The sequence below is a fragment of the Lathyrus oleraceus genome, chromosome 7 (assembly GCF_024323335.1).
Source record: "Lathyrus oleraceus cultivar Zhongwan6 chromosome 7, CAAS_Psat_ZW6_1.0, whole genome shotgun sequence".
Taxonomy (NCBI): domain Eukaryota; kingdom Viridiplantae; phylum Streptophyta; class Magnoliopsida; order Fabales; family Fabaceae; genus Lathyrus; species Lathyrus oleraceus.
The window spans coordinates 106,311,345-106,328,626 of NC_066585.1; the positions used below are offsets into that span (position 1 = coordinate 106,311,345).

General features: G+C 34.2%; 1 protein-coding gene across 1 annotated transcript; it reads right to left on the reverse strand.

Annotated features, from left to right (window-relative positions):
• Positions 1-5,664: 5,664 nt before the first annotated feature.
• On the reverse strand, positions 5,665-6,345 carry LOC127102261 (uncharacterized). Its single transcript, XM_051039658.1, has one exon. The coding sequence runs from the start codon at positions 6,343-6,345 to the stop codon at positions 5,665-5,667; it is 681 nt and encodes a 226-aa protein (XP_050895615.1).
• Positions 6,346-17,282: the final 10,937 nt, after the last annotated feature.

Below are 17,282 nucleotides of genomic sequence, written 5' to 3' on the forward strand. Positions count from 1 at the left end.
TACAAGTTAGGCATCAAAAATAAATTCAAACATAAACCAAAATGAATTATCAATCCATAAAATTAACACCCAAAGGTCCTACATACATGTGCTTAAGTGTGTACACAAATTGGGATTAAAAATCAAAGGGAAGCATCAAGAATCAAAGCCTAATTCACAAACTAGGTCAAACCATACACATTTTAAGATGAAATTAAAATAAAATATCAACACAATTAGAAAAATGAAATAAAAAATGTAGAAAATCAAATAACATACTAAAATATATTCATAAATTTTTGTATATTTTTTGGAGTATTGGAAGTATTAAAATAAAAATCAGAAAATAAAAATAAAAACAAAAGAAATAAAATGAGGTCACATGGCAAAGGTGGTGCATAAGTAAAATGGAAATGAACTGAAAACATGTTAAGACACACAATGGGCAAAAGCATATGGGGTGGGGAAAGCAAGCGTGCATGGCCCATGATCCAATCCCATTTAATCAGATTTTAAAAGCGTGACATTTAAATGAAACAAATAAATCATGTGAAACATGTATCAATTGGTCACGGCCACTTAAGTCACAAAAGACAAAACACAAGCCCAACCAATCAAACCATGACACACATCACCGTCAAACTTATACCAAAACCATACACTACCTAAACCCTAGCTTCATGCATCTCTACCCAGCAACTTCTCACTCATACAACTTCATCCATAATCCATGAAATTAAATGAAATAAAAAAATGTAGATCTCATAGAGTAGAACACAACCATGTCAAGAAAATATCAAAATGTTGGATTAAACATGGATAAAATTAGCACTAAAGTCAAGCAAAAACCATTATTCTCAAAAGTTTCAGCAGCTTCAAACATCGAACATCCAAGCAATCAAGCAAAACTATCATTTTAAATCAACCATATGCAATGTATGCAAACTGTGCATGGCATGCTTAAATCCATAATGAAGGAGATGAAGATAAGATAAGCTTACCTAGTGGAGAAGGTCCATTTCCTCTTGTGTTTTCTCACAACTTCAGAAACCCCACCAACAATACTCAATGGTCTTCAAATGAGAGGAATGGAGTAGGAGAAATGAAGAGAGGAGAGCTTCGGGATGGGAAAAATGCTTGAGAGCTTGGAATGAGCAGATCCTATTTCTCTCTCTTCAATGGCGTTTCTACGTGAAATGAGAGCATAAGGGTCTTATATAGAGTGTATGGAGTGAGGTAAAGTGCTGGCTAAGGTTAAAAATATGTTGAGGGGCATGTTTGGAAGTTTGAGTGAAAAATGAGAGTGAGGTGCAACGTTGTGTTTCATGCTGATTCAATGGAATGTTTGGTGCGTTGGGACAAAAGGAATGGGGTGAAGAAAGACTAATAAGGATGGAACGTGAGAGAGGGTAGAATCAACATGTTGCATACTTAAACATCTCATTCTTTTGGCCGAATGCATGGGAACAAGGTCATGCATGAAATGCCTCTTGGTTGGGCCTTTTAGGGAAACGACATAATGGTGTATGTGATGGAAATGAAACATGCTTGGACATTGGAGCAAAATGTGAAAAATTCGATTGATGCATGTTCTCATCTTAAGGTTTATGCATGGCCATGCAACCATCTTGGCACGACCACAACTTGATACATGTTCATCCAAACTTCCCAAACTTGGTACCAAGGGAAAGAGAGAATGTCAAGGAACATATTTCATGTTGAAATGATTTTGAAATTAGGCTTCTGACACACCTTAAAATTGTCATGAACTTGCTTGCCAATTCTGACTTGAAACACTTAGAAAATTTTCTAAGTGTTGAGCATTTGATGAATTTGAAACACCCATCTCCAAATGTTCATAACTTGAACCATGATGCTCCAAATGCTACAAAATTGGAATCCTCTTAAATCTTGAATAAAATAGAACAACTTTCATGTTAAGGCCAACTTGATTTGAAGCCTTGATCATAAGGAAAATTAGCCATGAAAACAGCTGATCATTCAGACAAAACCTGCCAAAAATAATAAGTTTTCATAAACCCTAATTCCCAAATTAGGAAATTTTGATAAATCTCTTGATTTTCTTGATTCTTATGATTCCACTTGGACAAATCTTAACCGTAGGCCATATTGGACTCATGAGACACAATTTTGAGCTTAAAAAGTTAGGAGTTGACTTTTGGTTGCACATTTGACTTTCATTCTACACAATCAATTCCTCCTCTCTCTTGATTAATTGAACTTCTTCTAATTAAATCCAATGACCAATACTTCACACATGAATGATTTGAGACATATATTGGACCATGTAAACAAGTTTTGCTCAAAAAGTCAGTCACTAACTGACTTTGACCAAAACCCTAGCTGATAGCCAAATGATAAGAGAATGATGATCATCTTCAAATCCCTTGCCAATCTCAATCATCTGAGGATACAATGAACATGTTGAAACTTCTTGAGGCATATGGAAACCTTGTGGCTTGAGTGATCCATGAGATTTAGGACATCTCCTCATCATTTACTTGAATACCAATCTTTCTTCTTTCTTGCTTGAAATAAACCAATAGAACAAGATACCTTGATACCATAACCATATAACCAATGATATGCATGAGTATGTATAATAGTGAGACATAAGCCAATTAGGGTTAAAAAGAATAGGGTAAATTTTGGGGTACAAAAATGGGTTCAGGCGCATTAATCTAAGGGACTATAACATTGACCTTATCATCAAGGTTCCTGTCATATGTGATTGAATTGGTCCTTAGATCCAACAACTTTTAAATATCCTGGCGTACGGTAGGACACGCACGTCTGAACAAACTCTATTGCATCCTGACCAATGATTCTCTGATTAGTTCAACATCAAAAACTCATAATTTTCTAGGGCATCCATGCATCTTGTTTACTAAAGCTTCCCCACGTTGGGGAAAAGAATTTTCTTGAACATTCAGATTGATATCCTTAAAAGAGATTATATCACTTTTGATCAGCCTTTGAACGTCAGACTTCAAACCATAAGAATTTTCAATGCTATGTCCAAGTGCTCCTTGATGATACACACATAATTGGTTAGCTTTGTACCAAAAGGTAAGATCCTTCTAGGCAATAGGAGGAGTTCTGGTTTGTATGTGGTTCTTTGCCAATAGATATGGGAATAAATCTGCATAAGACATGGGAATCAAGTCAAAATTTGGCTTCCTCTTGATACGGTTATGATTATATTATGGGTGAGTATATTGCTGAGATCTTTGTTGTTGTTGTTGAATAGGTTATTGAACATTTTGTTGAGTATGCTGTTGATGAAACTCTAGTTGGTAGGCTGGAGATGAATTAATAATGGGAGAAACTGTTGCGACATGCTACTGTTGATACCCTTTATTAAGCCTTATGTGTAAAATGGCACCAACATCATGTTCTTTCTTTTTGGGAAAACCGCTCCAAAACATTTAAACACCACTAGAGGAACTTCCTTCTCTAGCCAATCTTCCTTCTCGTACACCTTTTTTCTAGACACATCCCCATATTCACCATCTCGATGAAATCATTTGGTGCGCTTGCAATCATTCTTTCATAATAGAAAGAGCTTAAAGTTTTTAGAAAAATCTTCGTCATTTCCTTTTCTTCTAAAGGAGGACAGATCTGAGTGACCACCTCACTCTGTCTTTGTGCGTACTTCTTGAAGGATTCTTTGTCTTTATAAGACATTGCGCGGATTTGATCATGGTCTGGCTCTATGTCGACATTGCATTTGTATTGTCTGATGAATGTTTCACCTAAGTCATTGAACGTCCAGATTCAGGCACTATCAAGCCCCATATACCATTTTAAAGCTACCCTGTCAGACAATCTTGAAAATAATGGATCAAAATCTGGTGATTGTCCGTCTGGGTGGACATTTTCTGGGCATACATCACAAGATGACTTTGAGAACATGAATTTCCCTTATACTTCTCAAAGTTCAGCACTTTAAATTTGTGTGGGATTTTGACATTGGGAACCAAACAGAGCTCAGGTGCATTCTTTCCAAACATCTATTTCCCTCTCAGAGCTTTGATTTCCTTATGAATTTCTTGGAACTGATCCTAGAACTCATCCATTCCCTCGTACATCCCAATGTCTTTGCTTTGAGCAATGTAAAAAATGGGTTCTTCCACATGAGGAGTAGTGTGTACCACAGAAGGTGGGATAAACATCACGGAAGAGACAACCATAGCTTCAGCAGTTGGTCGGTACCCTTCCGACACATAATTGGGAGGCATGCCTTAAGGAAAACCGGAAGGCATCTGGATTTGAGGAGCGCTAACAGGTGCCACGGAGATGGGCGCAGAAACAACCTCTAAAATTACAGTCCTTTGAGTAAGTGTTGGTGACAGTTGATTTTGAGCAGCTACCAAGACCTCCGTTATAGTAAAAAGTCTTTCCAAACTTTCTTTCAAAGCATTCACCTCTCCTCGGAGCTCTTGATTCTCTTGCTCTAGCTGACTCATCTTTCTTTGACGGTTATCCCGAGTGTTGTACTTGTGATACAACTTGACTAACGGAGAGAAAAGACACGAATAAATCCCAAGAGTGCAAAAAACTGTGATGAATGATGCATGATATGCAATGAAAAATGAGTTTTATTTGTTAGTTTCAATGAACTTAATAATCACAAAAATTGTAAACATCATAAAGAGATAACACTTTTGGAATAGCTGGAAAAAAACCTCATTTGATTAATAATGGAAGGATTACAATTTTGAAGTACAGTTTCAAAAGATCCTAAAATACAAGTGGAAAATAACTAAATACTATGGGTCCTCAGGAATCCCATCTGAAGAAGGTCCGACGCCATGCTGATGCTTCCTCTTCTGCCTCCTCAACTGAGCATTTTCTACCATAAGCTTGTCGACGATCATCTTCCAAGCACCCGAGGTGGCGGGGATATTAGAATACTCATAAACACTAGGAATCGGCTGGATGCTAGAGAAAAATAATTTCTCTTGCTCTTCTTATTTCTCCACAACACGTCGCTCGAATACCTCGATCAGATTATTCTTCTCCTTCAGTTGCTTCTTCAACCTCATCTTCTCATCATTTGAAGCGTGGTACTTGTCTTCCCAAGTGTCTCTTTCTAGCTTCATCCTTACCAAAATCTCTTGAAACTCCTCCCTATTCTCAATGGGATTGGTGGATGATGATTTTATAATAAATGGTTGTGAAGGCCTCTCAAAAGGGTAAGGCATCTTGAGTTCACAAGCTCTAGCATGCACCCATTGAGTATAAGGTTCAAAGGCAACACAATTCTTCTTTCCCAGCTGATCTTTACCCTTCCTATGAATATTGCGCCAAGCATGCACAAATATATCCTTCAAATCTGGGTCCCCTCCTTCATTAAGATAAAAGAAACCTGCTACCAGAATGTTGCTAGGTTTATCCTTCATTAAGATAAAAGAAACCTGTTACTAGAATGTTGCTAGGTTTGTCCTTCATAGGATATACAAGGTTACGTCTGGCAAGAATAAGATTATAGTTAATTCCCCCTTGTATACCTAGAAGAGATACATTAGGGAATTCCGCACAAATGTCAATGATCGCTCCGGTGTCATAAGTTGGGCCATACCAAGTCAAATTTGCCCGAGTGAGTGACATAAGCATTTGAGACCACCTAAGCTTATTTGGATTCTCCGTGAAAAGTCTGGATCAAGGCAAATGTGTGTTAAACCACTTATATAACATAGGTGCACAACAAGTGATGGTTTCTCCACCCTTGGAAGTCCTATGATGAATATAATGGTAAGTATCTCCAAGCAAGGTAGGCGCTGGGTTTCCAATCAAGAATATCTGGATGGCATTAACATCAACAAAATTGTTAATGTTTGGGAACAACATAAGACCATAGATGCGTAATGCGAAGATGACTTCAAAATCATCCCCATTGTTTTCTTTAGCTAAGGCAAGAGCTTTCTCCATTAAGAACCTGTAAGTCAAATCTAGGATTCCCCCTTTGGAAGTGAGATTAGATTTCACAATAGACGTCTCCAAATGAAGGGCTTCTGCAATGACTGGAGGTTTAGGAATCTCCTCTAAACCACTGAAAGGCACCTTATCTGATACTGACAAACCAACCAAATATGAATACTCCTCTAAAGTAGGGGCGAGCTGAGAATCAGGGAATGTGAAACAATGATATAGAGGGTCATAAAATTGCACAAGAGTGTCAATAATTCCATCTTCAACCTTGGTCTTCAGAATACCCAAAAGCCTTCCGTAACGAACTCTAAAATCCTTATGACTAGAAACCATTGATACTAACTTTCTCAACCCTGACAAATTAGGATTTCTGAAGCTATACTCCTTAGTGTCCCTCCTTTCAAAATTCATGATAATGATACCTATAATGTTTACAAAGGAAAGACATTTGAATTCCTTGAAACTAAGCCAAAACATTTTCATGGATGCATAAATGCATGGTTATGCAACAATCACAAACAAAGTTTAAGGTTTGACATCACGAGCATGGAGCCATGGGTTAACCATCCCACAAGGTATGTACTATGGGTTTACTGTACCTGTAGAACAAGGTTCTAAGAGTTCCCAGAGTCATGGATTCATCTTTTGGATATTACTGGCTTGCACAACTACTTGCATGGGCCAATAATATTCTCAAGAGAAACTCGTCCGAGTGTAGTATCGCATAACAACTAATTCAAGTTTACACTTGAATAGTCACCACACTATGCCTTAATAAGCCAAGAGGGTTTAAAGGGTTCACTAGGGTATTCACTGAGTAGGGTTATATCATATGTTAATCATGCTTAGGATTACTCCAAACATGTAACTTTTGATTATACCACCATCATATCTTATTGCACACTTAAGTCCGAGTTAGGACTTATCTCACATATATCATTTAAACACCTAAAATACCCGCACAAAATAGAAAACAATTAATGATAACACAAATAATAATAAGTTAGGTTTAACCCTCTTAGGGGGGTCCCCAGTGAAGTTGCCATTTCTGTCGCGGTAAGAATCAGAGACCAAGCTATTTTATTAGCTCGACTCATAAAACTAGAGTTCACCATCTAACTTTATTGTTTCTAAGGGAAAGGAAAAAAGATCAAAACCCATAATGAATATGCAAAGCAAGAATCAAGGCTAAGATGCAAAGCAAATAAGAGTTCTAAGGTACAGGGGTTGATTATACTAAGGGAAGGTACTAGCACCCTAAGTATCTATAGTATCATATAGAAACCTCTTGAAAATATTTGTGTTGGTTTAAAAGTTGTTTTCTAAAAGTTTGGGGAGATGAGAAAATAAGTGTTTTTTTTATTTGGAAATACATAAAGTCTTGTGCCTACGTACTAATGAAGGATCAAAACCTCATAGTTCGGGGTACATATAACAAAAGGGTTTTAGAAGAATAGACAAGTTGTCATCTTAAGGAGAATACTCATCTAAACCACCACAAATATGAGAAGATGGATCCTTGCATCATTATGAAGGAAAAGCTCCAACTTGGATATAGAATCTACAAGTATGCCACTAACTCCTTCATATGAAAAGAATCAACATCAATTTCAATTATTACTATGGGGTAGGAGATTTGTATCTCAAACATAAAGATGATTCATGTCTAGTCTCTTTTGAGAAAGGGTTTAAAGTGAAAAATCCAAGTGGAAAAAGTTTTGAATGAGATTTGTGTTTTTTAGTCTTATAGAAAGAGTTTGATATGCTTAAAGTATTTTGAAGCATTTATGAAGAAAGAAAGTTTTAAAATTCAATGACCTAAAGTCAAGGTTTTTTATGAAATAAGTTCAAGTTTGAAAAATCCTAAGATTGGACTAGGGTTTAAAAGTGGATAAATGGCATAAGGTGGATAAAGGAAGCTACAAACACACACAATGAATATGCACATGACAATAAGTCAACTATAATCTCTTTCCCTTGGATTGAAACATAAGCACAAATATCATGCAAGAAATATTATGGATTAACAATATGCACTAAGCAAGCATATGAACAAAATCACTACCATGTATCAAGCTTAAACATCTTAAGACACCAATCAAGGCCATCAATAAATAATGGAGCAAAAGGCATGACATAGAGAATAGTTCATAACACATGGATCATACAAGCATACAAGCAAAATTGCCTCAAGAATAATTTTGCAAAGTTCATCAAGTCAAAACATCAAACAAGATATATCATGATATCAATCACAAGACATGTAAAGAAATGGTCGAGGCATTTAAAAGTGGACCTATAAGGAGCATACAAGCATGTTAAACATTGAACAGCTATGTCATGCATCAAGACTAAAGCAATATTTAGGAGCAAGTTCAAAGCACATCAAAGCATCATTTTATGACAAAAGTTCACATCATACAAGAGTTCAAGTCATTAGGGTTCATGCCTCTAAGGTTCATACATTAGGGTGTCAAATCAAGTCATCAATCATAAACATCAATGTACTTCAAGCACAAATCAAACAAACAAGTTATCATCAAGCATAAGTCAAAGTATAATTAAGGTGTTCAACACATATGGATCAAAATGGGAGAAAATTAATCATGGGAAAAATTGAATCAAAGCATACTTAAATGAAAAATAAAAAGGAATAAATAATAAAGTTTTATTGGATTTTTTAATATAAAATTAAAAACTAAATAATAAAATAAATATTATTTTTAAATATGAAAATATAGAAAAGAAAAATAAATAAATAAAATATTTTTTTTGGGTTTTCAATATTGATATAATAAATAAAAGAAAAGGAAAAAAATATTAAAAGAAATAAAAGAAAAAAGAAAAGGAGAAAAGGAGAGGAAAATGAGGAAAAACAAGGGAAAAAGGTAAAAAAAAAGAAGCAAAATGGGGTCTGGGAGGGGTCAAACCCGTGATACCTATGTCACAAACAAATAATGGGCTAACACATCAACCAATACGCCAAGGCTAACTTACCAATTACAATGCGCATCCAACATAAAATATATTAAAACAAAATTTAAAAAACATAGAACTTCATCTTCTTCCTCGTGACGTTACTGTAACTTTAAAAAAAAAATGCAACTTCCTATTTTTTTGGTACCAAATCAAACATGTGAGTATAGAATCTTACTTAGAATTTCATGAGGAATTCAAATATAACATTAGTTTTCATTTATATGGACTCTAACTCACAAATTTCAAACAAAACCAGAGAAGACCTAAAATTTTAAAATGAAATTAAATCGCATACAAGATGAATCGATGTCCATTTTTCATGGGGATTTCATTCCTCACATCATAACAAGCATAATGGTAACAAGAATGAATAAAAATGATGCTTAAATGGTAGAGTTTGAAATATGAAAATTTTACCAAACAGAGTGTGTCCGTTGCACCTTCAAACACATTTCCAATTGAAAAATAATGATCCCTCTAAATCGTTCTGACCAAATCCAGTTGTAAATAGAAGAAATGAAGTTTGGTTATGGAATTTGAGGTGCTACAACTCGTGTTTAATGCATACATAAGCTTATGAAGGTATATGGAAGGTGCTTGTGGAGAAAAATGGAAGGAAAGTGAAGGATGAGTAAAAATTCGAAAAATGGCTTTAGTGGAGTTTTCAAGTTATGGCACAAAGTGATTCTGAGTTTGGATGAGTTTTTTTTTCTTTTTCTGGTGTTTCTTCTTTTTTTTTTCTTGTCCTTTAGACGATGAATGAAATGTTACATTTATAGAGAATTGACTAAACAAAGTTGGATATAGATTTGGAATTGTTCAATAGATATTGATCAAAAACCAAAAAGATGGTGAAAGGTACAAGTAGCCTTTTGCTCTAGCATGAATGCAAGTTAGCATTTATGATCTTTTTCTCCTAGTTGGAAAAGTTCCCTCTAGTATTCAGAATGAATCTCATAACTTGTTGAAGGAGTTTTGATCCAAAAGCACTTTTAATGTAGTGCACAAAATGTAATTCAAGATGGACCATTGGAGCAAACTTTTATCCCTTGAATAGAGATCATTTTGGCTCAAGTTTAGTATCAATTTGCAGATATCATGGGATACTTAAAATCTTGTGTTGATATCATCTTGGGAAAATGCTTGAAAAATTCCCTAAGTTGGCTCCAAATTTGTGTGAACCAAACTGACAAAAACACTTGGACAAATTCTGGATTTTTGGCCATTGATCAACAACATGAGACCTCCACTTTAGCCCCTCATTTCTCTCAATTGACAAAGAATTTTTGGATAAAATTTTCCACCAAGATGAAGTAGGAAGTATGCTATTTAAATGAAGCCCTTAAGCATCAAGAATGGTTTCCATGATTGTTGGTAAATTGTTCATAAAGTCATGCACTTAGAAAGGCTAAAGACTTAGAAAAAATTCTAAGTGTTTTGAAATTTTCAACAACTTGAAACCTCAAATTTCACCATAAATATCTTCCACTTCAAGAAAGATTTTGGCCTAAAATTTTCATCATATTGTAGTATTAAAAATCATCTTTAATTGTAGCCCTTGTTTTCCCAAAATGGATGCTTGAGGAAGAAGGTACAATCTTGGAAAGTTGGTCACTTGAACATGAAATTTTGGGACTTAGAGAATTTTTCAAAACCCTAATTTGGACAAGTCTTGATCTTTTATTGATTTCTTTGATTTAAATTGATCTAATTCAATCAACTTTCATATTGCTTTGATCCTTGACTTGAGAAACCCGTAGTTGACCAAAAAAGTTAAAAGTCAACCTTTGACTTTGAGCATCTGTTGAGTTTTTATCAATTGAACCAAAATTCTTCAACTATCAATAGATCAAACTTCTTGAGCCAATTGAATAAAATTAGTGGGCTATGAGGAAGAATTTGAGACCTTTGAATCATGTTTCAAGGCATGAGATCATGTTTTGGTTTAAAAGTCAACATTAAGCTGACTTTGACCAAAACCCTAATTTGAAGTATCTGATAAATTATAGCTTGATGAACTTGAGTTGATGCATAATTCAAACTTGATTATTGATGGACGGAATATCTTGATCATAATGAGTGAGTCGAGGAGCTTGAGATGTTTAGTATCATACTAAACCTTGATTGGTCAACCACTTGAACTCCTTGGTGCAGAACCCTAACTTTTGAACAAAGAAAGCAAGATATATTTTTGTATTTTCAATGGGTTGGTAAAACATAAAAATAACCATTGTTTGTGACCTAGACGCTATGCAAATGAGGTTAAATCTTAGGGGTAAAAATTAGGGTATGGCACTATGCTCAAACGTTTACTAAAATTCTGCAAAGACTAAATTTTGATAAAAGAGGATGACAAAGGACTGAGAGAAGCACATCTCTTTAAAATCCTTGGGTAAATGACGTTCAATGTACACCTTGTTCCAATGGTTACAATAGTCTAGATAAAATTAACTCAACCAATCAAACTTATTTTTTTGCCCGTTTTCAACTTAAAAACCCTTTTTTCAGAAACGAGTATGCTTTATCCATTTCGACGCAAAGTGAACAAAGACTTCAGGCTCTAAGAGCGAGCAAAAGTAAAGGTTTAACAACTCAAATGCAATATAATAATCATTCTCTAAAAGCAATCAACCAACATATGGTTTTCTACTTAGAACTATGTGGTCTTGAGTTCCTTATTATAGCAGAGGATATGTAGGAGCGAGATCCAATATCTCGCCAAACCGAATAAACTAAAAAATAAAAATCCTTTCTTTCTTTCTTTCTTTCTCTTTTCTCGCTCAACAAGTAGAATATTGCAAGTAAACATCACGCTAAAAATCATTCGCATAACCAACTAAATGGGTCTCATTGAGTACAACATATGTGAGGGATGCTAATACCTTCCCCTTGCATAACTGACTCCCGAACCTGATCTGGTTGCAACGACCATTTCCCTTAGATTTAGCGTGTTTTATTCGATATTTTCCCGTTCCTCTAGAACAAATAAAGATCAGTGGCGACTATATTATTGTTATTCTGAGCGTGTGATGCACTCAGGTAATTTTCGTGTTGCGAAATCAACATTATAAGTTTTGGACATTTCAACATTGATTTTACTTTATAGCTTCCAAAGGGAACTTACACAAGTCATAAAATTTGCATCTTTGTTTCTTTTTTGAATCAATTGTCCATAACCAAGATACTAGTTTAATATTAAATTCTATATCTCCACCATCACCTATATCATCATTAAATAGTATAACATTTCTTTTGCTCCAAATACACCAGCATGTAATCATCCATACAACCTTCATAGTATTTTTCTACCTTTTCATTTAGCAAGGCTATTTATCTCAGAAGCTGTTCTATATTGCTGCCAGCCTCCACTCCTCCTATTACAATTCATGACCAAATAATACTCCGAAATTTGGATGTTATGAAGCAATAGAGCATTAAATGGTCGATACATTCTTCCTCTTTGAAGCACAAAAAACACACATTGTAATGCATATCCTGAACTATCCCTATTTTGTGTAACGGAGATCTTATTGGAAGCCTATCATTTATCAATCTCCAACAAAGTATTTTAACTTTTGAGGGAACCTTAGCTTTCCACAATTTCTTCCACGTCAATTTCATGATATCTTCAATGTAGTCTTGTTGCATTTCCTGCATAATAATTTGGTAATATGATTTCACAGAAAATATATCAGGGGTTGCTAACCATACATACTCATCTTCAACTTCATGAATATGTTCAATTTCTGCTAGTATCTGATTCAACTCTTCCAATTCTTCTGCAGTCTAACTGTCAAATTGTCCTTTAACACAACCTAGGTCCCAATGCCAAGATCTTTACAACCATACACCAACTCCTCAACCTGCTTTAATTATTGGAAGATATCAGGTATAAGGTTGGGAATTTGTTTTCAAGGGACATGTTTCCTATCCATCTTCCTTTCCAGAATGTAGTTTCCATCCCATTCCAAAGTTTGCAACTAAGCAAAGATGTGAATCATGCTTGACCTGATCCTAAGCTTTTACCTACTTTGATAATATCACCCACCATATAAAATATTTTGTGTTAGGTATTTGTTCCTCTTAAAACCACAACCACCTTTGTATGTTTCCATATTTATGCTTTATGATTCCCACCCATATTGCTTTCTTCTCTTTATAAACCTCCAAATCCATTTACACAATAAGGTTTTATTGAAGCTACCTATCCCCTTAACCCGCATACCTCAGTCATATTTCTCTTTACATACATCCTCCCATCTTACCCAACTAATTCCTCTTTTCTCCACTTCCCCATGCCATAGAAAGTTCCTCTGGATTTTGATGATTTCAGTTCTTACATTCATTGGAATCTTGACAAAAGACAACAGATAAATAGGTAGATTGTGCATAATTGAGTTCAATAGTGTCACCCTACCTCAAATTGACAAATATACGCTTTTCCATGTTGATATTTTATTTCTTAGAGTAAATAGAACCTGGCTCCAAGTTTCAACCCTTATAGGCTTTGATCCCACATGGATTCCCATAAATTTGAATGGGATGCTATCAAGGTTACAATATAGGAAGTTTGAGGTTGCCTGCTAGAAGTGACTTCTCAGTCATATGCCATACAATTTTCTTTTAAATATTGATTCTCAGACTTGATACCATTTCAAAGTCTCTCAATATGACTCTTATGGCCCACACATTTTTCCAAGACCCCCCCCCCCTACCAAAATTGTGTCATCTGCAAAGTGAAGCAGCCTATAATACACTTCCTCATTAACTTTAAAACCTATAAATGTTCTGTACTCCTCTAATTTCTTCACAACTCCTTATAGGCCTTCTCCCACTATTGCAAAGAGGAATGGTGATAGAGGATCACCTTGTCTCAATCCTTTAGATACCATAATATCTTTAGTGTGGGACTACAATTGATTAACAATGACATGCTACTACTAAAGACTCCTCCTTACATCCACCTAGGTCCACACCATACTCTCTTAAGCATATATATATATATATATATATATATATATATATATATATATATAATATATATATATATATATATATATATATATATATATATATATATATATATATATATATATATATATATATATATCAGAAAATCCCAGTTAACACAGTCATATGCCTGAGAAAAACTCACTTTAAATAGCATAAGTTCCATTTTTTCTCCTTTTGCAAAGTCTATTAGTTCATTACTCACTAATACCCCTTCTAAAATTTATCTTCCATGCATAAATGTTGTTTGGGTCTTTGATATGATCCTCCCTGTTACCTTCTTTAGTCTTACTGCTGGTAGTTTAGATACTACCTTATATAAACATCAAATGAGACATATTTGTCTATACTCATCAAGTTCTTGAGATTTTCAACCTTAGATGTAAGATCCCGAAATTTTATCCGATATATTAGTAATATTTAGATTATTTAAATTTTTACGGATATATATATATATATATATATATATATATATATATATATATATATATATTTTCTTTGAATATTTATAAAATAACTAGAGAAAGTGAACTTAATTTAAATTAAGAAGTCGTTCGAATATTCCTAGCGGAAAGATCCATGTCCGCAATTCTAAACGAGTTTAAAAGTGCCAAGACTTATTAAAATATAAATAGTGTACCGTCACATTTTATTTATTACATAAAGTACTAATATTTTGGAAAACCCTGTTTTCCCCAGTGCCCGCTTCAAGAAACGTATTCAATATTTCCTTTTTCTTTCAGTACCTAAAATCATAATTGTAAAGCGTCAATTTCCTTATCCATATTGATTCATGCTCACCATAAACAAATATCACAAAATAATAACAAAACTTCACCAATTCAAAATATAATTATTAGTCCTTTCATCTAAAAGATTTTTTTTGTATCATATGAAATGCAATATGACTCTGCTGACTACATGACACACACAAATAATCCGGATAAATAAAGTCCATTCCAATGGGAAACTGCCACACAGGCTCCTGCCACAAAGGCAGAAAAGTGTCAAACTTGCCACAAAGGTCGAAGGCGTCAATCTTGCCACAAAGGCCGAAAGCGTCAATCTTGTCACATAGGCTACTACCACAAAGGCTATTGCCACAAAGGCCGAAAGCATCAACTTGCCACAAAGGCTTAACATAATGACACCTCTATACATCCTATATGATGCATGTCTCAATGATATCAGAAATCATTCTCCAAAAATACAGGTGACTAGAGACTACCAACAACTAGTCGTTATCATTATCTATTTTTATTTTCCTTTGATTTTTATAAACTAGTCATCAATAGAGAGATATAATATTCACAAGTTTTAGGACAATATAATTATATTCATAATATCTATACATTTTATGACAATATAGTTATATTTATAATATCTATAAATTTTGTGATAACATTATTATATAGGTATCAACTTAATAATATACTACATATAATATTTTCCCCAAAATATATGGTGGACAAAATAAAGAATAAATAAACATACAGCAATCCAAATCAATACAACCAAGATCGAAATAAAACTTCACACTTAAATAATATACTTCATTATTATAGATAAATAATTAATAAAACTATCATCACAGGATATATAATATGAATTCTTTTTTTTATTGATTCGTTTTAGTAGAAACTGTAAAATTTCTATAACCAAATTAATAATAATAATTAAGCCATATTTTCTCACACATTTGTTTTTGGTACAAATTGTTTTACTACATCTATTGTACCTCTATGTTCAATCATTTCTCCTTGTCTATTTCATTTTGAGAAGGTTAATATTATCATGGATTAAGGGATGATGTCTTGGAATGAGTTCCATTTTTATTAAAGACAAATAAAGAAATCTAACTAGATCATGAGAAAAATGAATAGCTCTTACATTACCATACTGGAAAATTTTATATGCATACTAAATTTTAATTGTTTATCAATATATGAAAATATACATCCATTAACATATGGTATCTCATAAAAAAGTTACATAGCTAATCAAATGGAAGATAAAAATATATTGAAAACATAATCAATTAAATTTAAAACAAGATCAACAACATACAACTAATACATGAATCAAATGCGTATATATATATATGTGCTTGATTCGACTTCCACTTTTATTATTCTTAGCCATAAAGACAGCTACTGAATTATCGCAAAAAAAATTCAGAGGTTTAGAAATAGAATCCATGATTCTAAGCCCAGAAATAAAACTCTTAAGCCATACACCATGAGAAGTAGCCTCAAAACAGGAGACAAACTCAGCTTCCATAGTAGAAGTAGCAACCAAGGTTTGCTTAGTACTTCTCCATGAAATAGCTCCATCAGCCATCATAAAAATATATCCTGATGTTGATTTACGAGAATCAACACAACCAGCAAAGTTAGAGTCTGAATAGTCGATCACATCAAGATTGTTCGTCTGCCTATACATTAACATGTAATCTTTTGTTCCTTTAAGATATCTCAACACCTTCTTTGCAGCTTTCCAGTGGTCCATACCTGGATTACTCTGATATCTTCCTAAGATTACAACAACAAATGCAATGTCGAGCCTTGTGCATACTTGAGCATACATAAGACTTCCAACAACAAAAGCATATGGAATGTTCTTCATTTGTTCCCGCTCAAAATCACTCTTAGGGCATTGATTCAAATTAAATCTATCACCCTTGACAATGGGTGCAACACTTGGTGAACAATCTTTCATTCTAAATCTCTCTAAAACTTTATTGATGTAGGTTTCTTGTGATAAACCCAAAATTCCTCGAAGTCTATCTCCGTGGATCTTAATGCCAATGACATAAGATGCCTCACCCATATCCTTCATATCAAAGTTTTTAGAGAGGATTTGTTCCACCTCATGTAGAAAACCTTTATCATTGGTTGCAAGTAGTATGTCATCCACATACAAAATGAGAAAACAAATTTTACTCCCACTGACCTTCTGGTATATACATTGATCCATGGTGTTTTCAATAAACCCAAATGAAGATATCGTTTCATGGAATTTAAGATGCCATTGACGAGAGGCTTATTTTAAACCATATATGAATCTCTTAAGCTTGCAAACCAAATGCTCACCACTATTAGAAGAGAAACCTTCAGGTTGTTTCATATAAACCTCCTCCTCTAAATCACCATAAAGAAAGGCTATTTTCACATCCATTTGATGCAACTCAAGGTCAAAATGTGCAACTAATGCCAAGATGACACGAAGATAATCTTTCTTAGATACAGGAGAAAAAGTATCAGTGTAATCGGTTCCCTCCTTTTGAGTAAATCCCTTAGCAACGGGTCTGGCCCTGTATCTCTCAATGTTGCCTAATGAATCTTTCTTGGTTTTAAAGA

Bases quoted from the DNA above. Each gene is read 5' to 3' on its own strand.
- LOC127102261 (XM_051039658.1), bottom strand. From the start codon at position 6,345: ATGAATTTTGAAAGGAGGGACACTAAGGAGTATAGCTTCAGAAATCCT.